Below are 27,140 nucleotides of genomic sequence, written 5' to 3'. Positions count from 1 at the left end.
TTTTTGGGGAACCTCCATACTGTACAGTGGCTGCACATTCCCACTGATGGATTACACAAGGGTTCCTTTTTTTCCACATCCTTGTTGTGTTCTTTTTGGTGATAGCCATTCTGAGGCTGGTGTGAGAATATCTCATTGTGGTTTTGATTTGCAATTCTCTTATGATTAATGATGTTAAAATTTTTTCATGTGCCTGTTGGCCATGTGTGTGTCTATTTTGGAAAAATGGTCTTCTGCCCATTTTCTAATTGGGTTGTTTGGTTTTTTTTGTTATTGAGTTGTGTGAACTGTTTATCTATTTTGGATATATATATTTTTTGTTCATATCATTTGTAAATGTTTTCTCCCATTTAAAAAGTTTTCTTTACATTTTGTCAATGGTTTGCTGTGCAAAAGCTTTTAGTTTAAATAGGTCTCATTTGTTTATTTTTGCTTTTGTTTCCTTTGCTTTAGGAGAGAGAGCCAAAAAAAATGCTATAATCTATGTGAGAGTGTTTTGCCTGTGTTTCTTCTACATTTTGGTCTTTAATAATAATGATGGCAAACACATAGTAGTTATTATGAGCTAGGCACTATTCTAAGTATTTCATACACAACACTTATAGATGTGAAGGTGTAGGAGATTGAAACACAGAAATGTTTGGTCACAATAAGGGGTGAAGTCTTGGCTTCAAGCCCAGGCAGTCTGGCTTCAGAGTGAGCCCTTACCCAATAGGCTTACTGTCTCTCTAAATGTAGAAGGCAGAAAAGTTAGTCAAATGATCCTAGGTCTCCTGGTAGGTAAAAATCAGGAACTTCCCAAAGAAATTCATTTTTATCTTTAGGACCCTAATGAAAGTGTTCTTGCCTCTGTTATTTTAACTGAAAGAGACAGAGGTGGTAGAAAAGTATATCTTTATACTGTTATAATAGTTGTATCCTAATGAAAAATATCCATCTTACATGTATTTTAATTAGACTTTCAGTACCTCTTTTTTTAAAAGCCTAAATCATCATTAGTGTGAGAACTGCCTATGTATTTGTGTGGGAGTTTTGAGTGTGCTAGGTCTTGGTTGGGGGTTTTGAATATGATGATGCATACTGCAGCTAAAGTTTTATCATGAGGCTTACAGATTACATGCAGCAAGTGCCTGCTCAGTAAATACTGTTCCCATCTGAAACACCTGTTTCAGCAACACTTGACTGTTAAGTGGACCAGACAGACTGGAAAGTGGCAGAATTTGGTGACGGAGCGGATTGGGTGGGTGTTGAGAGTGCGCACCAGGAGTCACTGCTGTAAAATGGTTCATCTCAAAAAGTGAGCACAGGAGTCCTGAGTCCAGATTTGACAAGGGCCCAAGTCTGAGTCCTAAAGATCTCCCAAGCAGAAGAGGTTAGGTGGGAATCTGGGGCTGTGTAAGCAGCAGAGTTGAGCCCCAGCTGTCTCAAATAGCCAGTGCTTAGAACTGACTGTACAACTGGTCCTGGGGCAGCAGCAGCTGGCCTCGTGGCCTTTTTTTTTTTCTTGCCACCCCCTCCCAGTATTATTTTTTTTGTTATTCATGTGGTTGTTTGTTTATTCATTTATTTTTTGGCCACACTGTAGCATGTGGGATCTTAGTACCCTGACCAGGAATCAAACTCATGCTGCTTGCAGTGGCAGCATGGAGTCTTACCCACTGGACCACCAGGAAAGTCCCCCACTCCAGTACTTTAAAACAAATTCCAGGCATAAGTCCATCTGGAAATATTTTAGTATTGTATATAATTTATTAAAATGTTACAGTGGGTAACATGCTATTTTTGTTTAATTTGTGTTTAATTGGAGGATAATTGCTTTGTAATGTTGCATTGGTTTGAGCTGTACAAGAAATGAATCAGCTACAAGTATACATACAACCCCTCCTTCTTGAGCCTCCCTCCCACCCCACTCCCATCACGGAAGTTTTAAAAAGCGGATTATTAATCTCCCACAGTTTCAGAAGACTGTTTTCAGATTTAATCTCTATAAGGGTATTTATGCGCCTTGTGAGATTTGAAAATACAGAATAGCGTCCAAGGCTTTGCTGTCAAAATTATTGATTTTATTGTAATCCTTTTCATTGAATCACATTTTAAGAAAAAACTATTTAAATTTATTATCTTTAGATAGTCTGCATTTATTTCTCCTGGTGTTTGTAAAGAATCAGTCAAAAATATTCTATGAAATGGTCAGAGCAACTGGGTTCCAAGAGAGTTTAGGATTCATCCTCTCACGTTTTTGATGGACAGTAGAAAACCAGACATTCTATATTAATGGAAATCCTTGAGATTTGATGGATTGGTTTCCCATATCCTCATAAAAAAGCTGAGTACATAGGTCTTTTTTTCTCTCTTCCTATTTTCAGTTATATTGAGATAACTTTGTATGGTTTTCTTGTGTTACTAATGGTTAATTATGTGATTATATTTGTATATCACTAACTCAGTGGACATGAATTTGAGTCAGACACAACTTAGTGACTGAACAGCAACTTTAAAAATTTATTACTGTGTATTTTGAATTTTTGTGCATGTTGATGCCCTTTGTGGAAAAATTTTGACTAAGATTTTAAGTATCAAAAAATACTAAAAAGGACTTTTGGTTAGTTTCTGTGGTATTTTTGAAGACGTGTTTAGGGAAAAAATTTACATATTGGTAGCCAAAACACATAAATAGAGGGGAGTACCTGTTGCTGGTTTTGGGGGGTTATCAAGGTACTAGTGATACTGTTGGCACAGAATCCCATGTTTAACTGAAGAATTGGAATGTATGTAGCAAAGTGGAAGGAGAGACTACCTGATGCCAGAGTTCGTGTTAATCCATGTCAGGGATCACAGGACAGCGGTCCCCAGCTCTGATGACAGGACCCCTTTACAGTCTTAAATTTTTCAGCTCCCCACAAAATCTTTCTCTATATAGGTTTGAGCAAGTATATAAAGAAATTTGGCTTCGTACATACATAAAGTTGGAAAAGCAAGAAATTTTAATAAACTCCTCAGATAACTATGGATATTCTTTGTTAGTGCACTAGAACTCTGGAAGTAGTTAATTGTTCTCTCTTTTTTTTTCGGCCTCTCGGCTTATGGGATCTTGGTTCTCCGACCGGGGGTTGGACCTGGGCCCTTGGCAGTAAAAGTGCTGAGTCCTAACCACTGGACTGCCAGGGAATTCCCTAGAAGTGGTTATCTCTTGAAAGTTAGTTGTAATGTGGAATTTAAAACCACAACAGTGAACTTTTCATACCCAAGTTGCGATTTGGTAACATCATCCACTGGTTATTTGGAAAATATTGTTCCCTCATCTGGTAAATGTACACGGTTCATTATATGATGTTGGAGAATGGTGTATGTTAATATTCTGCTGATATCATCAGAAAAGTTCTTGAGTAAGCAGAGAAGTTGTCAAGTTCACAATGGTGAGTACAAGGTTTTCTAAATTTTGATTTCTGTTTGAAGGCTCAAATTTCATCATTAACAACACATTTCTTTCATTTTCCTTGAAGTGATAGACTCACTTCATTCATTTTCAAGAAAATGTATGCTAGATATCCAAGTCTGTTTAAATGGCTAGTTTAATTTATTACTGAAATAATTGAATTGATACAAGTGCTTTTCCTTGAGACAGCTGTCATACTTCAGTGTACACGCAGAAGTGCTTTGGATGTGCTTCCCATTTCTTTACACAGACTATTAAAAAGACATATATTCAAAGGTTAGGATTTTATAATATTAGTCATTTTTACTGCATCAAGGACATTTTTTTAAGTGAAACTGGCTTTTTTTCCTTTCTATTGAGTGTGCAGTAGTGATGAACATAGCTTGGTGCCACTACCTTGATTTATGCTAAGGCACTAGCAGTTTTAATTACCATTGCTTTTGCATCATCAGTGGGAGCTAATGATAAAATCTTACCAACCTGAAGGTAAGCATTTTCTCAGTGAAAATCAGTGAGGGACTGCATAAGGTTACTATACAGTAACCACTTTGGGTTATATATTTTGTTTGCTAGAGAAATGCAGCAGAACCCTCAATTGCTATTTTATTTGGATCCTAATTGGCATCCAGAAGTCTAAAAATGTGGAAGAATCTTAAATAAATAAATTTTTTAAAAAGTGAGATATTAATGATTTATAGCATTATGTATGTAGATTTTACTTTGTTTTATTTTGGCCATGCCACACGTCTTATAGGATCTTAGTTCCCTAACCAGGGATTGAACCAGGGCCCCTACAGTGGAAGCTCAGAGTCCTAACCACTGTACCACCGGGGCATTCCCTGTAAATATTTTTCTTGACTTTATAGGGAAATCAGAGATTTGACCTTAGTTAGAGCTCACAGTTACCAGTGCTTTGGTCTTACAGAACAGTTCAGGAGTAGCTAATGGTTGGAGGACTCACAGATCTCAATTTCAGGACTTAATACAAAGCTGCAGTAATCAAACTAATGTACTAGTGTAAGGGCAGACATGTAACTCAGTGGAATAGAATTGAGAATCCAGAAATAAACCTTCACATTTACATCGTTTGATTTTTGATGTGGTGCCAAGACAATTTGGGGGCCGGAAATGAGGTTAGGCCCCTTCCTTACACCATACACAGACTTTACTCAAAATGAAGCATAAATGTAAATATAAGAGCTAAAACTATAAAACTTCTATAGAAGAAAGTATAGTTATATCTTTGTGTCCTTGGGTTAGGCAAAGCCACCTTACATAGGATATCAAAAGCACAAGAAAAGAATTCGGACTTCTTCAAAATAAAAAACTTTTGTGCTTCAAAGGACAACATCATTACAAAAGGGAAAGGAAAATCCATTGAACGGGAGAAAAAAATGCAAATCATATTTGATAAGATACTTTTACGTATAAAAAGAACTCTTACAACTTAGTAATAAAGCAATAACCCAGAGTGGGAAAAGGATCTGAACACACACTTCTCCAAATAGGTATACAAATCATCAGAATCACATGACTGGGAGTTCAGTCAAGATCATTGACCATTATGGAAATACAAGTCAAAACTGCAGTGAGATACTTCATACCCATTGGATGGCTATAATAAAGTTAAGTGTTGGTCAGCATATGAAGAAATTGGAACCCTCACACATTACTTTTGGGAAAGAAATTTGTGAAATAGTGCAGGCACCTTAGAAAACGGTCTTGTGTTTCCTGAGAAAGTTAAATACAGAGTTACCATATAACTAGCAGTTCCTCACCTAGATAATATACTCAAGAGAAATACGTGCACACAAAAACTTACTTACGATTATAGCAGCATTATTCATAATAGCCAAAAGATGGAAACAACTCAAATATCCAACAGTTGAATGGATACAATATAGTATATCCACATAATGGAATATTACTTAGCAATAAAATGGAATGTGGTACTGATACATGCTAAAACAGATGAACCATGAAAGAATATTACGTGAAAGAAGCCAGACACAAATGCCATGTATTATGATTCCATTTATATTAAGTGTCCATAATAGACAAATCCTTAGGGACAAATGAGATTAGTGGTTGCTAGGACTGAGAGGAGGTGGATAATTGTTGCTAATGGGTTTTGGGGGGAGAGATGAAAATGTTCTAAAATTAGATTGTGATGGTTGTGTAACTGAATACACTGAAAACCACTGAATTTTACACAAAAGTTGGTGAATTGTATATGAATTTTGTCTCAGAAAGCTATTTTTAAAATAGAGTAAGTAATGACTGTAGGGTTGCCAAGTATATGTGTACCTTAAACTTTGGGTTTCCATTAGGAAAAAATTATATGTATCTTGGACCTATTCCTGTTGTGCTTGTATGAAAAGAAAATGACCACATTACCTACTCTGCCTTTCAGAAAGGAGAAGATGAGTATGCCAATGTTGATGCCATTGTTGTATCAGTGGGTGTTGATGAAGAAATTGTTTATGCCAAATCAACTGCCTTACAGGTGAGAAGTTTACAGCAGTGTTTAGCCCTGAGAGTCATTGAATCAGCCACTGTTCAGTATGGTAGCCACTAGCCACATTAAAATTTCAGCTCCTAAAAAAAAAAATTTCAGCTCCTCAGCCTCAAGTACTCTGTAGTGGCTAGCCTGTTACAGAGAGGACCTGTAGAATAGTTCTTTCACAAAAAGTTCAGTGAACAGTACTGACCAATCTCATTTCATTGGAATCTATATCCAGGTTCTCACACTACAAGATTATTTTGAAGTTAATTCCAGATACCTTATTTCATATGTATCAATACACTGATTTTTTTGTATCTGTTCACATTGTTGTCTTTTCACATAGACATGGCTCTTTGGTTATGAACTAACTGATACTATCATGGTATTCTGTGATGACAAAATCATCTTTATGGCCAGCAAGAAAAAAGTGGAGTTCTTGAAACAGATTGCCAACACTAAGGGCAATGAGAATGCTAACGGAGCCCCTGCCATCACACTACTCGTACGAGAAAAGGTCAGAACTAACAAGAATTCGTCATAAAAAAATAGGAAAGAATGCTTAAAAGTGGTAAACAGAAAAGTCTTCTAGGAATTTAAAAATACAAGGGGAAGATTTTAGCTGTCATTTGTTAGAAAGAAAGAAAAGAGTTCAATAATCCTATCAGTTTGCAGTAACACAAATGGGTAATGAAATTATGGTGAATACTGACTTTATCCATTCTTGAGGATACTTCTCTGAGTATCTTAATTAGAACAAAAATCTTTAAATATCCTTAAGGAAAGGTATACCTCGTTTCCAATTTTTATCAGATGTAATCTTTTTTTTATTATATTGCCCATCTGACAAAGATTTCTTTTCAGAATGTTGTTCCCCTTTGTATTTCAGTTTCTTAGCTCTTCCTGAAGTAAAGAATAGTCTTCTCAGCTTATGTGGCACTTCACTTAAGCATTTAAATATATCCAAAGAAATTTTGTGTAACCTTTTGGTATATTACAGTCTTCCCTAAAGAAATAGGTAGGAAAAGGGGAGATAGAATTTCTTTCCATAGTTTAGAATATTCTCTGCCTAGTACTAGTAGAACATAAGATATCTAATTCTGAAACTAAACCCCATTTTTCTCCCTGTGGCACTGACAGAATGAAAGTAACAAGGGCAGCTTTGACAAAATGATTGAAGCCATTAAAGAAAGCAAGAATGGCAAGAAGATTGGAGTGTTCAGCAAAGACAAATTTCCAGGAGAGTTCATGAAGAGCTGGAATGACTGCCTCAACAAAGAGGGCTTTGACAAAGTAAGAATACTCTGAAAACAGGCACACTGAGGGTTGAGAAGACAAGATTGTGAGGGGCTTCCGCAACTGATGGTGCAGAGACTTTGTTTCGGGAAAGCTGTATATTCATTCATATTTCCATTTTCATTTCCTGTGGCTTAGTGGCAAACCAATTCACTTTTCAGTTAGGAGTGAGGCATTCAGGAGACAGTTCAGCTACTCCAGAGGGAAATCGAGGAAAATCTCTTATCCAAAAAATTTTTTTTCTTTTCTGTCTACCTTCTTCAGCCTTTACAGAAACCTCAGGAGAGGCATTTACATTTATACTTTAAATGATGTGTTAGTTCAGTGCCTCTTAGCATACACCAATGACCTGGTAAAGAGTTCTTTCAGCTGTTTATTCAATCCAAGAAGAGAATATTTAGATATTCTGCAAACTGCTGATGAGTAGTTTGCTAAATAACCAGGCATAGTCACTGATAATATTTGAACCAGGGGAGAGAGATTTCTTTAGCAATTCTGTGTCTGCATGTTAGGAACTGTTTTTCCCTTTGACTGCAGATAGACATCAGTGCAGTTGTGGCCTATACCATTGCTGTAAAGGAGGATGGAGAGCTCAATCTAATGAAAAAAGCAGCTAGCATCACCTCTGAGGTCTTCAACAAATTCTTCAAGGAAAGAGTCATGGAAATAGTTGATGCAGATGAGGTAAATTGGGGGTGGGAGTGTCTTTTTACTGTTTTAATGAAGTAAGTCCCTCCCATGCAGTGTTTTTTAGGTTGTGTTCAGCTACCTTTGGTAGATAAGTTGGTGGTGTGTAATTGTGCCAGCTCTCTTTGAGAATAACTATAAACGTCCACTGTAGTTTTTGGAGCTTACCCAGTATGTCACTTGAGAATTCTTTGAACAGCTGCAAATTCCACGTATTCCCTAAATTTCCTTTTGCGTGTACACCAGTGTGTTATCTGTTGCATAAACCACTTCATATGACTTCTTTTGCATCCTATATGATATCAGGATATATGTTGTCTTCAAATGGTCATGTCCAAAAACCCAACACCCTTCTGCCACCCTATAGTAAATATTGTTTTATTTCTGGGTATTTTTATAGAAAGTTCGACACAGCAAACTGGCTGAGTCTGTGGAAAAGGCCATAGAAGAGAAAAAATACCTAGCTGGGGCAGACCCTTCTACTGTGGAAATGTGTTACCCTCCTATCATTCAGAGTGGTGGCAACTATAACCTCAAGTTCAGTGTAGTGAGGTAAGTATGAGAATTTCAACATATGAAACAACCAGAGCACTTCAGCCTTTGGCCTGTTTTTTCTTAGACTCATTCTGGGATTCAAAAAAGTAGGAAGAGAAAGAATAACCATTAGCCTGCCTCCTGCAGGCTATTATCTTCTTATTCTATGTATAGTTTAATTTTATTTCACATAGTTATTCATTTCTTACTTGAGTATTTGATTGTAAGCATTTTCCAGATGATTAAAAATGACAAGAAAAAAATGCAAAGCATGTTTAAAAAAATAAAAACCTTACTGCAGCTGCTGCTGCTAAGTTGCGTCAGTCGGGTCCAACTCTATGCGACCCCATAGATGGCAGCCCACCAGACTCCTCCGTCCCTGGGATTCTCCAGGCAAGAATACTGGAGTGGGTTGCCATTTCCTTCTCCAGTGCATGATGTGAAAAGTGAAAGTGAAGTCGCTCAGTTGTGTCCAACTCTTGGCAACCCCATGGAATGTAGCCCACCAGGCTCCTCCATCCATGGGATTTCCCAGGCAAGAGTACTGGAGTGGGTGGCCATTGCCTTCTCCTAAAAATCCTAAAAGTCTTACTAGATATATCATAAATATTCCCCTTCTAATTTTTAAAAATACTGTAAAGAATGCTATTCGTCGGGGCTGTTGGAAGGGTGATAGCTTACTATCATACTGTTAGATTATAATGCATAAAATTCAGTATAACTTGCATATTTGGGATACGACTTTCAATAGCCTTTATAAACTGACTTGGGTTTTTTTTTTTCAAACCATTTAGGTCATTTTTTCTGTTTCAGCTTTGTGATATAGTGGATCAAAATCGTGATTACGGATGTGTATGCTAGGTACGCTAAGGACTTCACAAGTTTGTGTAATGAGATGCTTTCTCCCTTTGGTCTCTAGTGACAAGAATCATATGCATTTTGGGGCCATTACCTGTGCCATGGGTATTCGCTTCAAATCTTACTGCTCAAACCTTGTTCGCACTTTGATGGTTGATCCTTCTCAGGAGGTTCAAGAAAATTACAACTTTTTGCTTCAGCTGCAAGAGGAGCTGCTAAAGGAACTAAGACATGGTAATGTGTGCCTTAGATAAGGTTTAGAAATTATGTAACAAAAATGTAGCATTCATGGGACTGTTTATCCCTGAGGCTCTTGTACTGTAAATAGAATTAGATTTTACTAACCTCCAATCATCCTAGCATTCAGTTCTTCAATGTACTTTTCTTTTATGTAGGAATAGTTACTGTGGTTTTATGTTGATGTTTACAGAACCCTCTCTGACTGGTTAGATCTCTGTGTTCAGATCTTCATAAAATACCTTGCTCTTACTACTTTTCTTTAGAAAGTTCTGAGAAGTAGTATCTCTCCCAACAGACTATGTAATGTTAATATCCTATATTGAATGAATACCAGGAATCTTAGTTTGAGAGCAGAACTAATGACAACCCTGCTAAGCAAGCTACTGCTTACTTAAAAGCAGAACATTTGGCACCTCTTTTGCCTTGAGACTCCCCACTCCCAGTTGGCTAAATGGGACTTTATGTTTACCACCTTTAAACAACTTAGTAAGCCCACTTAAAGTTTCCCAGAGCTTCCAGACATCATTCCCTCCTGATATCTCAGATCAATCTTGAGAAATCCAGCTGGCATTCCATAGTCCTAGGTTGTTCAATGAGAATAAAAACTCCTCTGAGGCTACAGTATTTGAACTACTCTGGCTTGAAATACATATTCATATCCTAAACCTTGAAAAACTAAGTCCAACATTCTTCCAACAGTAATTCACCCATTCAGTAGTCTTGTTCTTCAAAATGTGTAGTAAATTTAATGTAATACCATTTATTAACTCTTAAATTATTTCACTGAGACCAGCTAGGGTTCCACAGTCCCCCTGGAGTGATTTCTCAACAGTGTAATTAAAGAATGACTGGGTGGATTATTTTTTAAAATGTACGTTTCTAAGCCCTACCAGCCCTGCAACTGTATTCCTTATTGTGTGTTTTGAGAAACCCTGCTTTACATGACTTAACGAGTGAAAATAATGCTGCTTTTAAAAATGTGATTTAAAAAAAAATTAAAAAAATAAAAATATGATTTAGTAATTAGCCTCCAACTAATAAAAATAAATGAAAATAAATAAATAGAATTCAAAAAAATAAATAAAAATGTGATTTGTAGTTTTTTCCTGAAAGATACTTTAACGTCCCATCTGTCTTGTCATTAGGTGTGAAGATATGTGATGTATATAATGCTGTCATGGATGTGGTTAAAAAGCAGAAGCCAGAGCTGCTGAACAAAATTACCAAAAACCTAGGGTAAGATGCTGTGATATACATTGTCACTGTGTCAATTTTCATGAGTGGCAGTCAGGTAAAGTATTCTTAGATGATTCAACCAATGTTTGTGGACTATTCAACTGTGTGCCGGACACATTATGTTATCAGAGAATGTGTGTAAGTTCATGGAGATCTTTTCAGACCAGTGTTGTAGATGTTTCAGGCTTAAATTACAAATGTTAAGACATTACATACAATATTTCCTCTCTTAGAACAAATCAATTCATATTTGCAAAATAAGCACTCTGAGATATCCAGCTATTTAAATTCTTAAAGTTTTTATTTACTCCAGTGTTTCTCGAGTGTATTTAATCATTGAACACCTAGATATACTACTGACATATTATAGAGCCAAAGACATTTGAGAAGCAAAAGCTCTAGGCACACTCCTTAGATGAAGCTAGTTAGGATATATTGTTTATTTCTGGACTTCTGTGATGGACAAGAGGAAATACATTGACCTATACCAAGTTTTGGCCTAGGAGACTTAGTAAATCCAGTTATCAACATTCTACTAGAAATTATCTCTTATTCCAGTTGTTACACGTTCTTGGTAGTGTGCCCTTTAACAACTCATCAGTCGTGGCAAATTACTTAGCTTGTGTGCCTGCCTTACCTTGAAAATTAAAATAGGATGTAGTGTACCCGACTCAGGTTAGAGGCCTTTTAAGCCTATTGTTGAAGTTTCCTTCATTTCTTTTTTAGGTTTGGAATGGGCATTGAATTCCGTGAAGGTTCTTTAGTAATTAATAGTAAAAATCAGTACAAACTAAAGAAAGGTGAGTTTTACATGCATACATTAGAAAAATACCTTTTAAAATGCTTTCCCTTAGTTTCATCTCCCTCTATTCTGTATAAAAGCACACTTCTCCAAACTTTCACAGTCATTCACTGATGCCTGTTTTGCTGGTTTAGGGATGGTTTTCAGCATCAATTTGGGATTCTCAGATTTGACTAACAAGGAAGGGAAGAAACCAGAAGAGAAAACCTATGCCCTGTTCATTGGAGACACAGTGCTTGTGGATGAGGTATATATTGCTTCTTTCATGAACTGAATATTGAAGTGCATTTTTAACCCTATGGTTCCCCCTCCCTTTTTTTAAAAAATGAAAGTATAGTTGATTTTTCCAGTAGTCATGTATGGATGTGAGAGTCCCTTGGATTGCAAGTAGTTCAAACCAGTCAATTCTAAAGGAAATCAATCCTGACTATTCATTAGAAGGACTGATGCTAAAGCTCCAATACTTTGGCCACCTGATGCAAAGATCCGACTTATGGAAAAGACCCTGATGCTGGGAAAGATTGAAGGCAGGAGGAGGAGACGACAGGACAAGATGGTTGGATGGCATCACCAACTCAATGAATATGAGTTTGAGCAAGCTCCAAGAGATGGTAAAGGACAGGGAAACCTGGTGTGCCACAGCCCATGGGGTCGCAAAGAGTCAGACATGACTGAGGGACTGAACAGCAACAAATAGTTGATTTTACAATATCATGTTAGTTTCAGGTGTATAGCAGAATGATTCAGTTTTTTATATATAGATATATATTCATATTATTTTCCATTTTAAGTTATTAAAAGATATTGAGTATAGTTCCGTGTGCTACATAGTAAATCCTTATTTACTATTTATTGCTTATCTATGTTATGTGGTGTTTTTTGTTTTTATCATTTGTTAAATGCTAGCTAAGGGGAATTAGAGATGCCTCTGAAAGCCTGACCTAGTACAGCCAGAAATACAGATTGTTTAAACCAAACTCTTAGCACATTGTGGCTTGAACCTTGATTATGATCATTTCAGGAACTGATTCTATAACAGAGCTGAGTGTTTTTTTTTCTTTTGTAATGGCTTTAACAATCTACATACCATGCAATTAAAGTGTACAGTTGTGACTTTTAGTATATTTACAGTTAATGCAACTATCACCATAGTCTAGTTTTAGAACATTTTCATCACCTCAGAAAGAAACGCTGTGCCCATTAGCAGTCACTCCTCATTTCCCTCCCAGGCCTAGGCAGTGACTTCTAAGGATTTGCCTTTTCTGAGCATTTGGGCGGTTTTTGTGACTGGTTTCTTATTTCTTGAGGTAACCCTGTAATGCTATGAACCTTCCCGTTAGCACTGCTTTTACAGTGTCCCATAGGTTTTGGGTTGTTGTGTTTTCATTTTCATTCGCTTCTATGCATATTTTGATTTCTTTTTTTATTTCTTCTATGATTTGTTCGTTATTCAGAAGCATGTTATTTAGCCTCCATACAGTTTCGATTTCCTTGCTTGTGATGGGTCTGTTAAGATCTTCTATTTCTTTCTGGTTCAGTTTTGGAAAGTTATACTTTTCTAAGAATTTGTCCATTTCTTCCAAGTTGTCCATTTTATTGGCATAGAGCTGCTGGTAGTAGTCTCTTATGATCCTTTGTATTTCAGTGTTGTCTGTCGTGATCACTCCATTTTCATTTCTAATTTTGTTAATTTGGTTCTTCTCTCTTTGTTTCTTAATGAGTCTTGCTAACGGTTTGTCAATTTTGTTTATTTTTTCAAAAAACCAGTTTTTAGCTTTGTTGACTTTTGCTATGGTCTCTTTAGTTTCTTTTGCATTTATTTCTGCCCTAATTTTTAAGATTCTTTGCTTCTACTAACCCTGGGGTTCTTCATTTCTTCCTTCTCTAGTTGCTTTAGGTGTAAAGTTAGGTTTTTTATTTTACTTTTTTCTTGTTTCTGTGACTGGTTTCTTTAACTTAGCAGGAACTGATTTTTTTTTTTTTTGCCACTGTATTTTTAAATAGAAGGATAATTGCTTTACAGAACTTTGTTGTTTTCTGTCAAACATCAACAAGAATCAGCCATAGGTGCATCCGGTCCCCTCCTTCCCGAACCTACCTCCCATCTGCTTCCCCATCCCACCCTTCTACATTGTCACAGAGCCCCTGTTGATTCTTAATGGTAGTAAATATTTCAGTGTTCTTATATGAACACATTTATACATTAATTCATTGAATCCTTATAATAATTCTATGAAATAGATACTCTTATCCAAATATGTAGATAAAGCAACTGAGACACAAAAAAGTATATGTACCTTGCCAGATGTTACAGAGCTCAAAAGTGAGTGAGCCAGGTTTCAAATCAAGCCAGTATTCTTACTCATTATCCCATTGTTGCCTCCCAGATTGCAGTTCCTAATGTGCATTTGTGAAGATAACTGTTTTTATGTGTTATCAAAGACTTTTTTAGTGGCAGATGATTCAAAGCATGGCCCAGCTAGTTTACTGGGTTCAAAAGTGAAAGTATATCATTTAAATGCTCTTAGAGATGTCTCACTTCCTCTTTGTATTCCAGGATGGCCCAGCTACCGTTCTCACTTCTGTGAAGAAGAAAGTGAAGAACGTAGGGATTTTTCTAAAGGTAGGAAGAAGATAAAAATGAGTGGTGAAAAGTTGGACACATTGAAGAAGTAAACAATAATGGCTAAAATAATTAAGACTTGAATTTCTGATGATGATTTTTTTCCCCCATAGAATGAAGATGAGGAAGAAGAGGAAGAGGAGAAAGATGAAGCTGAGGACCTGTTGGGAAGAGGTTCCAGAGCAGCTTTACTTACGGAAAGAACACGAGTAAGTTTACTGTTTGAAAACTACTTCAATTTCCTGTTTGTCATGGTTCACAGGTCCTAATAACTTCAGTTTTCCCTTCTTTAGAATGAGATGACTGCAGAAGAGAAGCGAAGAGCCCATCAAAAAGAACTGGCAGCTCAACTCAATGAGGAAGCAAAGAGGCGATTAACTGAACAAAAAGGGGAACAGCAGATTCAGAAGTAAGAGTTTGCATGGAATAGTGAGATTGTCTTAGGGTTATATGTGATTTGCAGAAATTTCTCAAGAACATTTTTTTATTCCCACTTCAGAGCTCGTAAATCTAATGTGTCCTATAAAAACCCATCTTTGATGCCTAAGGAACCACACATTCGGGAAATGAAGATCTATATTGATAAAAAATACGAGACTGTAATAATGCCTGTGTTTGGCATTGCGACACCTTTTCACATTGCCACAATCAAGGTACTGACATTGAATCAGGCTTCATTGGAATAATTCCTTAAAATAACTGTGCTTACCATACATGGCTGTCCTGACTGCATGTCTCTCCTATTCTATGCTCCTGCTGACTCTGCCTTTCCCATGTTACTGACTCCCCCACCCCGCTCCCTAAATCTCCTGCTGTCATTTTCCTTCCTTCTCCGTTTGCACTTTGAAGAAAGTTAAATGATCTAGTCTATAATCATACTTTGCTTGTTTCTCTTTGAACCTGAAGAACTTTTTAACCTGTTGTCATAAACATGGCACAGAAAAAGAACTTTGGGAACTCAGTGATTCTTTTAGAAACACACATTTGGTCATATAAAAAAAATAAGCTAAATACATGGTTTATTAATTTTAGAGTAAGGATTACAGGCTAGGTTTAGCTGTCAGTTTGTAACTACTAACTTAATTTTAGCATGCCTATAGCTACCTACCTTCATGTAGGAAATAAATCTATTTGTTTGGTTTCTTTGCTAATGCTTTTCCTTTCTTTGAACAGAATATAAGTATGTCTGTGGAAGGAGATTATACTTACTTGCGAATCAACTTCTATTGCCCAGGCAGTGCTCTGGGCAGGAATGAGGGCAACATCTTTCCCAACCCAGAAGCCACTTTTGTCAAGGAAATGTGAGTTCCCAGGGAAACAACCACCCTCAAATCCCTGCTGGCCGGAGCAGTACCCTCAGAAACCCAGAAAGTGCTGTGTTCTCCCACATCCTAGTGAATGGCGGCACCTTCCTCAGTCGCACTTGATTAGGAGGATCACCTTACTAACCTTGTACTGTTTTGAGGTTGGAACCTAATTTAAATCCTCATAAAGATATTTTATCCTCACTTGACATATTTGTTGATAAAATTTCAGATGTGTGCCATACTGGAGTCTGTTTATTCTTGAAGTGAAATAGATCATTTGAGGAAGTTTATGCAGAATTTAAAATATAAGTGTGACTCCCCCACTCAGTGAATTAGCTATTTATAACATCATCTGTTTAAGAGAGAGGAAGGATTTTTTCATCTTTCCAGACATTATTTCACCACTCATTGGTACCTTTTTCTCCTAAAAGGTATTAAGCTAGTTGTTAAAACACAGTAATGGGTGAGGGTTACCTGGCATGATAAAGAAATTACATAAGTGCTCCCCTTTTTCTGTAGTACATACCGAGCTTCAAATATGAAGGCACCTGGAGAACAGACAGTTCCAGCCTTGAACCTTCAGAATGCTTTCCGAATTATAAAAGAAGTGCAGAAGCGTTATAAGACTCGAGAAGCGGAAGAGAAAGAGAAGGAGGTGAGCCTGAACAACAGCAAAGTGCCTTTGTGCAAAAGGACACGTTGAGGGTTTGGGGACCTAGAAAGAGATGTGAGAATTCACATTGATTTTCATTCTGCTTAGGGCATTGTGAAACAAGATTCACTGGTGATCAATCTAAACCGGAGTAATCCCAAACTGAAAGATCTGTACATTCGCCCAAACATTGCCCAAAAGAGGATGCAAGGCTCACTGGAGGCCCATGTCAATGGTATGGATGATCTCTCATGTGCCTGGGCTTTGTCTTTGGTGGCACATCTGTAGTAATGACAGACCAGATAACATAGTAGAACGTGCTGGGAGGAGTCTACTTTTGACATACTGTGTGGCCAGACAGAAAGGAAAACTGTGTACCTTGTTGGCATTCCCTCTAACCCTGTTCAAATCAGCCAGAAAAGACGCAATACCTTTTGGGTTAACCTGATGATGTACCTTGATACTTAGCTGCTTCCTTCCCCACCCCCTCCCCACCCAGGTTTTCGCTTCACGTCTGTCCGAGGAGACAAAGTGGATATTTTGTACAATAACATCAAGCATGCTTTGTTCCAGCCATGTGATGGGGAAATGATTATTGTCTTGCACTTTCACCTCAAGGTATATTTTTCTGTCAGCTAGCTGTGAGCTCTTGGGCAAGATCTTACTATCACAGTGTTTCTTTTAAAAAAGTGATGAAAAATATCACCTGTCACATAAGATCATTAAGGACACTGAATAAAATAATGCTTCTAAGGCCCCCAGTGCCTGACATGTCAAAAATGCTGATCATGTTTGTTCCTTGGTGTGATACATAATGATCTCCAGAACATATAGGTCTTTTCCACATTCCTGTTTCTGAAATAGAAAGTTTTTGCTTTAGACAATTATCAACATAATCTCCAAAGTCCATTCTAATAAGTAGGAGTACTTTAAAAAGTTTATACTCTTTTATATTCCCAAATGTCGTCATGATGACACCTGGAGTGGTTTCACTATTCTTACATAAATGCTATGATTTCTAGCATAGATATTTTAATATTTTCATGTTTTGTTGTTATTTTGCCTGTGTAGACTTCTTTGTGAAATAAGTCTTAAAATTTCTTGTTCTTTCTACTTTCTGTCTTTAGAATGCCATCATGTTTGGGAAGAAGCGGCACACAGATGTGCAGTTCTACACAGAAGTCGGGGAGATCACCACAGACTTGGGGAAACATCAGCATATGCATGACCGAGATGACCTCTATGCTGAGCAGGTGAAATTTGGTATTTTATTGGCAGGGTAGGGAGGTAGAATTCAGGCTTCCCTAGTGTCTCAGCAGTAAAGGAATCCTCCTGCAATGCAGGAGACACAGAAGATGTGAGTTCGATTCCTGGGTCAGGAAGATCCCCTGGAGAAGGGCATGGCAACCCACTCCAGTATTCTTGCCTGGAGAATCCCATGGACAGAGGAGCTTAGAAGCAAAGAGTTGGACACGACTGAAGCAACTGAGCATGAGCTAGGATTCAGCGCAGACCTGAGCTCAGTCATTGTTACATTTTGTAAACCCCTCCAGAAACTATGCAGAACTTCTCAAGTATCTGCTGGGATGTTATAGTATGTTGGCTATGAATTAGACTTAATTTGTAGGCATAACTCTACAATTAATTTTAGCAGCCTGTAGTAAAGTATCCATGTTAGTATCATAGTTAACAGAATTAAGGACTACAAAAGCACTTCATGGTTTTTGAAGGGATTACTATTAATAAGTAAAATGATAACTAAAGTTAATTTGTATTTCTTCTACAGATGGAAAGAGAAATGAGGCACAAACTGAAAACAGCCTTTAAAAATTTCATTGAAAAAGTAGAGGCTCTAACAAAGGAGGAACTGGAATTTGAAGTGCCTTTTAGGGACTTGGGGTAATGTGTCATCTTCTTTTTGATCTTCAGAAAAATTAGTTATTCTTCCTTCATACCATATCATGTTCTTTTTCTTATGGACATCCATTATCTCTTGGAAATGCTCAAGGGCTGGGTGAATAGCTAAGACTGAGAGGCTCCCTCTGGAAGTGAGTCTCCAGCGAGTGTGCTGGAGTTTTGTTTGGAATGGGAAAGGAAAGAAGCCTGTTGGGACAGCAGCAGTTTCTCTTGCAGTGAACCCCATCTTATGTGAGTCTCTTATTGTCTTTCAGATTTAATGGTGCTCCCTATAGGAGTACCTGCCTCCTTCAGCCTACTAGTAGTGCGCTGGTAAATGCTACAGAATGGGTGAGTATTTCTGACCTCTTTTTAGGAAGAAAATTGTTAGAGAAAAGAAAGCAAGAGGTCCTTATTTGAAAACTAGGTCCTTATTATATCTTAGTATTTAAATTTTTTATATTTACTTACCCTAGATAAAAAAATTGAACAAATGATTCTTTAAAAGTCTCTTTAGTTTTTAGAGATAGTTTCTTTGCATAGTTTCCTTAAATGAATTCTCCCTGAGGGAGGATTTCAATCTTATAGATCCTTTAACCTGTGCTTCTTGGTATGTTTTATTGCTTTTAGTCTTTGCCCCCAAAGAACAAAAAACAGTTTAGTTATCCTTTGTGTGGTAGTTTTTAGATCCTGAAAGCATTTGAAAATGCTAGTGTTTTGTGGGAAGTATTTTTATGAAAAGAGTTCCTTTCTTCCCTGACAGCCACCTTTTGTGGTGACGTTGGATGAAGTGGAGCTGATTCACTTTGAGCGAGTCCAGTTTCACCTGAAGAACTTTGACATGGTGATCGTCTACAAGGACTACAGCAAGAAAGTGACAATGATCAATGCGATTCCTGTTGCCTCTCTTGACCCCATCAAGGAATGGTTAAAGTAAGTAGGCCTGCCAGCAATCTCCTGTCCCACAAATACAGTTTTATAGAATATGAGTGTGGCATATTATATGTAAAATCTGTTGGTATACTTAATGAAACTGTCTTTGGGTTGTTACCAACCAGGACTTGAAAATTTGGGATCTGTTAGACATAGAGCCACGTTTTCCTGAATACCCAGCAGTAGTTCAGACATGCATGTGAGTGAAGTCTCTTCAGTCATGTCCAACTCCTTGCAACCCATGTATTCAACACATATCAAGCCTTGGAGCAGAGGCAGGGGGAGGAGAGCGAATGCACTGGGTTCAGTCAGTTCAATTCAGTCACTCAGTCATGTCCGACTCTTTGTGACCTCATGGACTAGAGCACGCCAGGCTTCCCTGTCAATCATCAACTCCCAGAGCTTGCACAAACTCATATCCATCAAATCAGTGATGCCATCCAACCATCTCATCCTGTGTCATCCCCTTCTCCTGCCTTCAATCTTTCCCAGCATCAGAGTCTTTTCCAATGAGTCAGTTCTTCGCATCAGGTGGCCAAAGTATTGGAGTTTCAGCGTCTGCATCAGTCCTTCCAATGAATAATCAGTCCTGAGACTGATTTCCTTTAGGATGGACTGGTTGGATCTACTTGCAGTCCAGGGGACTCTCAAGTGTCTTCTCTAGCACCACAGTTTAGAAGCATCAATTCTTCGGCACTCAGCTTTCCTTATAGTCCAACTGTCACATCCATACATGACTACTGGAAAAACCATAGCTTTGACTATACAGACCTTTGTTGACAAAGTAATGTCTCTGCTTTTTAATATGCTGTCTAGGTTCGTCATAGCTTTTCTTCCAGGGAGCAAGCATCTTCTAATTTCATGGCTGCAGTCACCATCTGCAGTGATTTTGGCGCCCAAGAAAACAAAGTCTGTCACTGTTTCCATTGTTTCCCCATGTATTTGCCATGAAGTGATGGGACCAGATGCCATGATCTTAGTTTTCTGAATGTTAAGTTTTAAGCCAACTTTTTCACTCTCCTCTTTCACTTTCATCAAGAGGCTCTTTATTTCTTCTTCACTTTCTGCACTGGGTTAGAATCACTGAATTAAGGGCAAGATCTCTGGGCTTTCCTCCTAACTCTGCTCTGGACTAAGAGTCTTAAGTCTTCTTAAGACTGCCACCTTTAAATGGAGAGTACTCAGAAAGTTCACATGATACAGAAGAGGCTGCATGTGACCTTGCATGTGCTTAACTCTGTTGTTGATCAACTAAGTTTCAAATGAACTAGTATTAATTGAACAACCACTCTCTGCTTAAGTCATTGACTGCCAAAGGGTGGCTTTAGCCCCTGGTTTATCTTCACTGGCTGTGCGTTCATGCTGAGTCACTTCAGTCATGTCTGACTCTGCAACCCTATGGACTAATAGCCCGCCAGGCCCCTCTGTTCATGGGATTATCCAGGCAAGAATACTGAAATGGGTTGCCATGCCCTCCTCCAGGGGATCATCCCAACCCGGGAATCGAACCTGTGTCTCTTAGGTCTCCTGCATTGGCAGGTGGGTTCTTTACCACTAGAGCCACTGAAAATTAGAGTCTAAGATCTTTTTTGACTACTTGATGGATATATAAAATTTCTTACTGGTTCTCTTATTTTTACTAAAATATGGGATAAATATATGTTTATTTTAGCTTTTAACTTTCACATACTTACACTTTAGCTAAAAAGAATTTCTCATAGACATGTCAGAACCCCAATAAAAAGGGAGATGTCACTTCGTAGGAAAAGGGTGAGGCATGTGTGGCCATGAGTGTAGTCTGCTCTGCCTTGCTTCCTCCTTCCAGTTATCTCTAGGGGGCGGTACTGCAAATACAAAACTTCTCTTAAGAAATGATTGAGAGAGCTTAAAAATAGCCTGTGAGAAAGATCCAACTTGATAGTTTCCATGAGGATTTTCCTGGAAAACATTTGCAGGTAAGTAATATGGTACCAAATATATTTATAGATTTGTGTGACTATTTCTGGCTGTGCTAGGTCTTCGTTACTGCACAGGTTTTTCTCTAGTTTGAGTGTGGAGACTACTCTAGTTGAGGTGTGCAGCCTTCTCACTGTGGTTGCTTCTCTTATTCCGGAGCCCGCCCATGCTTCAGTAGCTGCAGCACCTGAGCTCAGTTGTGGCTCCCATGCTCTAGAGTACAGGCCCAGTAGTTGTGGTGCATGGGCTTACTTGGTCCCCAGCATGTGGGATCTTCCTGGATGAGGGATTGAACCTGTGTCTCCTGCATTGGCAGGCAGATTCTTTACCACTGAGCCACCAGGGAAGCCCCTGTATGATTTTTTAAAATCCTCTTTATTGAGGTACAATTTACATGTAATAAAATTCATCAATTTAAGTATATGATTGGATGAATTCTAACAAATGTATATAAGTCTCGTATCTACCATCATAATGGAGATATGGAACGTTTCCTTTACTCCCCAAAGTACTCCTACCCTTTTAGAGTCAATCCTCTCCCTTCAACCTTGTCACTGGTTTCTGTCACTGTACAGTTCGCTTCATCTAGAATTTCACATAAATGGAATTATTCAAGTATGTAGTGTTTTGATTCTTTTTTATCTTTCACTTGGCATAATGCTTTTGAAATTTACTCAAGTTGTTGTAACACATCATTAGCATACTCCTTTTTATTACAGAGGAGTACCCCCAAATAAAGCAGACCTCTTTTTACCCATCTACCACTTAATAGACATTAGGATTGTTTCCCTTTGGGGACTCTTAGGAATAGCTGCTATAAAACACGATGTACAGGTCTTTGTATGTACATACATTTTCATATCTCTTGGATAAATGACCTAAGAGTGGGATTGCTGTGTCATATGGTTTATGGTTAAGTGTATGTTTAGCTTTATAAGAAACTACCAAATCCTTTGCCAGTGTGGCTGGAAAACCTGCAGTCTGTGAGAATTGTAGTTGCTCCACATCCTCACCAACACTGGTGTTATCAGTCTTTTCATTATTGGCCATCGTGGTGGGTGGCTTTCCCATTGTGGTTTCAGTTTGCATTTCCAAGATTAGCGATGCTTTTGAGCATTTTTTCATATGTGTGTGTCATTCTATACTTTGATGAAGTATATTCATGTTTTTTGCCCATGTTAAGCATCAGATTGCTTTACTACTGAATTTTAAGAATTTTTTAGGCTAAATAAAGTCCTTCATCAAATACATTTTGCATATATTTTTTTCCAATAGTATCTATTTTCTAGAGTTCCATTGGTTTAGGTCTTATATCTGTGATCCACTTTGAGTTAATTTTTTTTACTGTGGTGTAAGGATGAAGGTTTGTACTTTGTGTATATGAAGCCAGTTATTCTAGTTATCATTTGTTGAAAAGATTATCCCTTACTCATTGAATTACTTGGCATGTTTGTTTAAAAAAAGAATGTGTAGGAGAGGCTGTATTTCTGGATAGTGTTTTCTGTTCCATTGGTTTATGTGTGTTCTTACTGATCCTGTAGTGAATATTGTAGCTTTATAATGAATCTTGAAATCAGGTAGTTAAGTCCTCCCATTTTGTTCCTTTTCAAAGTTGGCTATTATTATTTTGACTCTTCTACATAAATTAAACTTGTATCTTTCAACGAACTGGTTTATTTTGCAAAGCTGTCGACTCTGGTATTTGTGCAATACTTTTACCCCTTTCATTACTGATATTGATAGTTTCCTCTTTTTGTTGGTCAGTCTGTCTAGAGGTTTATCAATTTTTATTGAATTTTATTCTCCATCATTATGAAATGTCCTTATTTCTGGTAATAGTCCTTGTTTTGAAATCTACATAGTGTGATATTATTATAGACTTCTAGCTTTATTAATTTTTTATTTTGTATTAGGGTGTAGCCAATTTACAGTGCTGTAGTAGCTCAGGTGAACAGCAGAGGGGTTCAGCCATATATATACATGTATCCATTCTGCCTCCAACGCCCTTCCCAGGTAGGCTGCCATAGAACATTGGGCATAATTCCATGCGCCATATAGTAGGTGCTTGTTGGTTATCCATTTTAAATACAGCAATGTATATACATGTCTATCCCAAACTCCCTAACTATCTCTTCCCCCCGGCAGCCATAATAAGTTTGTTCTCTTAAGTCTGTGCGTCTGTTTTGTACATTATCTGTATCATGTCTTTTTAGATTCCACATATAAAGGGATGTCATATGTTATTTCTTTCTCTGACTTGCTTCACTCAGTATGACAATCTCTGGTTGCATCCATGTTGCTGCAGATAGCATTATTTCATTCTTTTTAATGGCTGAGTAGTATTCCATTGTGTATATGTACCACATTTTCTTTATCTGTTTCTCTGCTGGTGGACAGTGAGGTTGCTTTCATGCCTTGGCTTTTTTTTTTAATCCATTCCGAGAATGTCTACCTTTTAATCTGTCTCTTTTGCTGTCTTGCATATAGGGTTGTCATTACTATCTTTCTAAATGCCATATATATGTGTTAATATACTGTATTGGTGTTCTTCTTTCTGACTTACTTCACTCTGTATAATAGGCTCCAGTTTCATTCACCTCATTAGAACTGACTCAGATGCGTTCTTTTTAATAGCTGAGTAATATTCCATTGTGAATATGTACCAGAGCTTTCTTATCCATTCGTCTGCCAGTGAACATCTAGGTTGCTTCCATGTCCTGGCTATTATAAACAGTGCTGCGATGAACATTGGGGTACACGTGTCTCTTTCAGTTCTGGTTTCCTCAGTGTGTATGCCCAGCAGTGGTATTGCTGGGTCATATGGCAGTGCTGTTTCCATTTTTTTAAGGAATCTCCACACTGTTCTCCATAGTCGCTGTACTAGTTTTCATTCGCACCAACAGTGTAAGAGGGTTCCCTTTCCTCCACACCCTCTCCAGCCTTTATCGTTTGCAGACTTTTTTTCATTTGTAGAGTTTTTAATGGCAGCTATTCCAATCAGCATGAGATGGTACCTCATCGTGGTTTTGATTTGCATTTCTCTGATAATGAGTGATGTTGGGTATCTTTTCATGTGTTTGTTAGCCATCTGTATGTCTTCTTTGGAGAAATGTCTGTTTAGTTCTTTGGTTCATTTTTTGATTGGGTTGTTTATTTTTCTGGTATTGAGCTGCTTCTATATTTTGGAGATTAATTCTTTGTTGGTTGTTTCATTTGCTATTATTTCCTCCCATTCTGAAGGCTGTCTTTTCACCTTGCTTATAGTTTCCTTCATGTGCAAAAGCTTTTAGGTTTAATTAGGTCCCATTTGTTTATTTTTGCTTTTATCTTCGTTACTCTGGGAGGTGGGTCATAGAGGATCTTACTGTGATTTATGTCAGAGAGTGTTCTGCCTATGTTTTCCTCTAGAAGTTTTAGTTTCTGGTCTTATGTTTAGATCTTTACATTTTGAATTTACTTTTGTGTATAGTGTTAGAAAGTGTTCTAGTTTCATTCTTTTACAGGTGGTTGACCAGTTTTCCCAGCACCACTTGTTAGAGATTGTCTTTTCTCCATTGTATATTTCTGCCTCCTTTGTCAAAGATAAGCTTTTCTCCTATTTATGCCTGCTTTTAATTTTATGAATCTTTACAATCATCTTCCTAGTTTGCTGATTAGCTACACCTCTAACTTGTCAGAGTCTGCGTTCAGATAATATACCATGTCTGTTAGAAGGTTCTTATGCTTTCATTTCTTTTCTTCTATCCTTTCTGCTATTATTACCATACATTTTGCTTTTAATATGCTATGAATTCCACAATTGTCATTATTTTAGCTTCAAAACAGCTATTCCTTAATTTACAAAATGAGAAGGAGAAAGTCTTACTTACATATTTAACCATTCCTGTTGCTGTTCATTCCATTGTGACGTTCCATAGGGATTTTAGTCTAGTGCTGCTTATTATCCAGTGTTTGAAAACTGTTGTTCCATACTTTGTTCAGTTTTCTGGTTGTTTGGGTGAAGAGGTAAATCTAATCCTTGTCACTTCCATCATAGCTAGAAGCAAAAGCTTCAGTGTATATGATTGTGTCCATAATGGATTTATGCTGGAATCTCAGGTTTTATGGCTTCCCTGGTGGCGCAGATGGTAAAGAATTTGCCTGCTACGTGGGAGACCTGGGTTTGACCCCTGGGTTGGGAAAATCCCCTAGAGGAGGGCATGGCAACCCACTCCAGTATTCCTGCCTGGAGAATCCGCTTAGACAGAGGAACCTGGCGGGCTACAGTCCATGGGGTTGCAAAGAGGCGAACACGACTGAGTGACTGAGCACACACTCAGGTTTTGTGCTAACAGTTTCTTTCTATGACCCTTACATTACTGTGTTCTAGTTTTCTTTTTTTTCCCCACCCATATTGATTGTTCACCTCAACAGAAGTGGATAAATGTCATTTGAACATTTCTTAACACAAGGCACGTTAAGTATTTTTTTTTTTAAAAATGGGGTTCTGTCGTGAGGGCTAATGCTCTGGGAGCCCAGATATCAGCTGTTTTGGGGTATGTTCTGGTGGGATAGTGCAAAGAGTACCTGCTGTCACATATGAAAAGGGTATCTGTTCTTCCGAGATGCTAAGTAATGACCAGTGACACTGGATGTTCTCACAAAGTACAGAAGTGGGGTTTCCCTGGCGGTCCAGTGGTTAAGACTCTGCTCTTTTGCTCTTTTGGCATGGCAAACAAAAAAAAAAAAAAACCCAAAAGCCGAGTATGGAGGATTGATTTTTTTACTTCATAATGTTATTTTTCTTAGTTCCTGTGACCTAAAATACACAGAAGGCGTACAGTCCCTCAACTGGACTAAAATTATGAAGACCATTGTTGATGACCCTGAGGGCTTCTTTGAACAAGGTGGCTGGTCTTTCCTGGAACCTGAGGGTGAGGTGCGTGAGTGTGGGGTTTCTTTTCTGGTGCATAGTGTTGCCCATTATCATTTGGGCGGTTAGGAGAATGCCATATGAATAGTACATAAGGGAACAATCAAATGGGAGAAGTTCTGAGCATAACTTGGTATTGTTTCTTCAAGTTAGTTTTACAGGCAAATGATAAATTAATTGGGCATTGGTAGCCACTCACAAGGTTTCTTTGAAATTACAAAAACTACTGTTTGAATGAATTTCTTAGTGTTCAGAGAAAATACTTCAAATCGTCTTGCAAAATTTGTCTAATTATTATATCTTACTAGTAATTTTAATTAAGTCTTTCTATCTCTTGTGTTACTCAGAGGTTTAGGTATTTTTTATTTCATTTTTCATATAAAATAGAAATAATGCTGGTGCACTCAGTGGATTGAATTAATTCATTAGCTTATTAATGAAGTAAATTAAAAAAAAAAAAACACCCAGTATTTAGTATTGTGCTCCATCTCACTAGGGGAGTGATGCTGAGGAAGGGGATTCCGAGTCTGAAATCGAAGATGAGACTTTTAATCCTTCAGAGGAAGACTATGAAGAAGAGGAGGAGGACAGTGATGAAGATTATTCATCAGAAGCTGAAGAATCAGGTGAGTCTTCATAGGGACAAGTGTTCATGACTTCCTAACCTTCGGCAATTTCTACAGGCTTTTGAAGGGAATAATTTTATCATTCCATTCCGTTTCCAGTCTAGTAAATCATGCTTAATATTATTCCAGATTATTCCAAGGAATCATTGGGCAGTGAAGAAGAGAGTGGAAAGGATTGGGACGAACTGGAGGAAGAAGCCCGAAAAGGTAAATTTTTTTTATTTTTTGAGGCACAAATTTCAGTATTTTGAGAGATTATTTGCCTGATAAAAGTAACATAAGTGTAAAACTGATGTGGAGTCACAGCTACAGCTTCATTGACCAGAAGAGCAAATGAGGTCTGGTGTGCATCCGTACTCTCCAGGGGGAATGATTCTGCTGACTTGGAGGCTTTTTTCATCTACTCAACCCCCCCAGTGGGTCCTTAGCCAGGATAGTCTTGGCCAACTCCAAAATTAGGCTGTTCAGTTTCCAAATCTAAGTCAGATAGTAGTCTAGCTTTATGGCCCTCTTCCAGGTTAAGAATGTTTTTGTAGTACTAGTTTTAACTACTCTGAAACCAAATACCAAATATAAGTTAAATACTACTGTACTGTATAGCCCAAGCATAGTGATAGGTCCTTTGCATAGATTACCTTTAAGC

At 37.7% G+C, this 27,140-nt stretch overlaps 1 protein-coding gene across 1 annotated transcript in view; it reads left to right on the top strand.

Annotated features, from left to right (window-relative positions):
• Positions 1 to 27,140, top strand: part of SUPT16H (SPT16 homolog, facilitates chromatin remodeling subunit) — a 35,646-nt gene that overhangs the window by 6,967 nt on the left and 1,539 nt on the right. The window contains exons 2-25 of the mRNA XM_061157732.1: positions 5,850 to 5,942; positions 6,286 to 6,456; positions 7,080 to 7,232; positions 7,773 to 7,919; positions 8,323 to 8,474; positions 9,376 to 9,548; positions 10,700 to 10,790; positions 11,517 to 11,590; positions 11,727 to 11,839; positions 14,150 to 14,215; positions 14,329 to 14,424; positions 14,509 to 14,624; positions 14,715 to 14,868; positions 15,389 to 15,516; positions 16,042 to 16,177; positions 16,283 to 16,409; positions 16,674 to 16,792; positions 17,302 to 17,427; positions 17,961 to 18,073; positions 18,346 to 18,421; positions 18,834 to 19,003; positions 25,748 to 25,877; positions 26,368 to 26,497; positions 26,627 to 26,704. Of these exons, the coding sequence (XP_061013715.1) occupies positions 5,850 to 5,942; positions 6,286 to 6,456; positions 7,080 to 7,232; positions 7,773 to 7,919; positions 8,323 to 8,474; positions 9,376 to 9,548; positions 10,700 to 10,790; positions 11,517 to 11,590; positions 11,727 to 11,839; positions 14,150 to 14,215; positions 14,329 to 14,424; positions 14,509 to 14,624; positions 14,715 to 14,868; positions 15,389 to 15,516; positions 16,042 to 16,177; positions 16,283 to 16,409; positions 16,674 to 16,792; positions 17,302 to 17,427; positions 17,961 to 18,073; positions 18,346 to 18,421; positions 18,834 to 19,003; positions 25,748 to 25,877; positions 26,368 to 26,497; positions 26,627 to 26,704 (2,932 nt within the window). The remainder of the gene's footprint in view (positions 1 to 5,849; positions 5,943 to 6,285; positions 6,457 to 7,079; positions 7,233 to 7,772; positions 7,920 to 8,322; positions 8,475 to 9,375; positions 9,549 to 10,699; positions 10,791 to 11,516; positions 11,591 to 11,726; positions 11,840 to 14,149; positions 14,216 to 14,328; positions 14,425 to 14,508; positions 14,625 to 14,714; positions 14,869 to 15,388; positions 15,517 to 16,041; positions 16,178 to 16,282; positions 16,410 to 16,673; positions 16,793 to 17,301; positions 17,428 to 17,960; positions 18,074 to 18,345; positions 18,422 to 18,833; positions 19,004 to 25,747; positions 25,878 to 26,367; positions 26,498 to 26,626; positions 26,705 to 27,140) is intronic.

The sequence above is a fragment of the Dama dama genome, chromosome 12 (genome assembly GCF_033118175.1).
Source record: "Dama dama isolate Ldn47 chromosome 12, ASM3311817v1, whole genome shotgun sequence".
NCBI lineage: Eukaryota > Metazoa > Chordata > Mammalia > Artiodactyla > Cervidae > Dama > Dama dama.
Note: the sequence above shows the minus strand (reverse complement) of the source record. Positions and strands in the feature narration are given on the sequence as shown.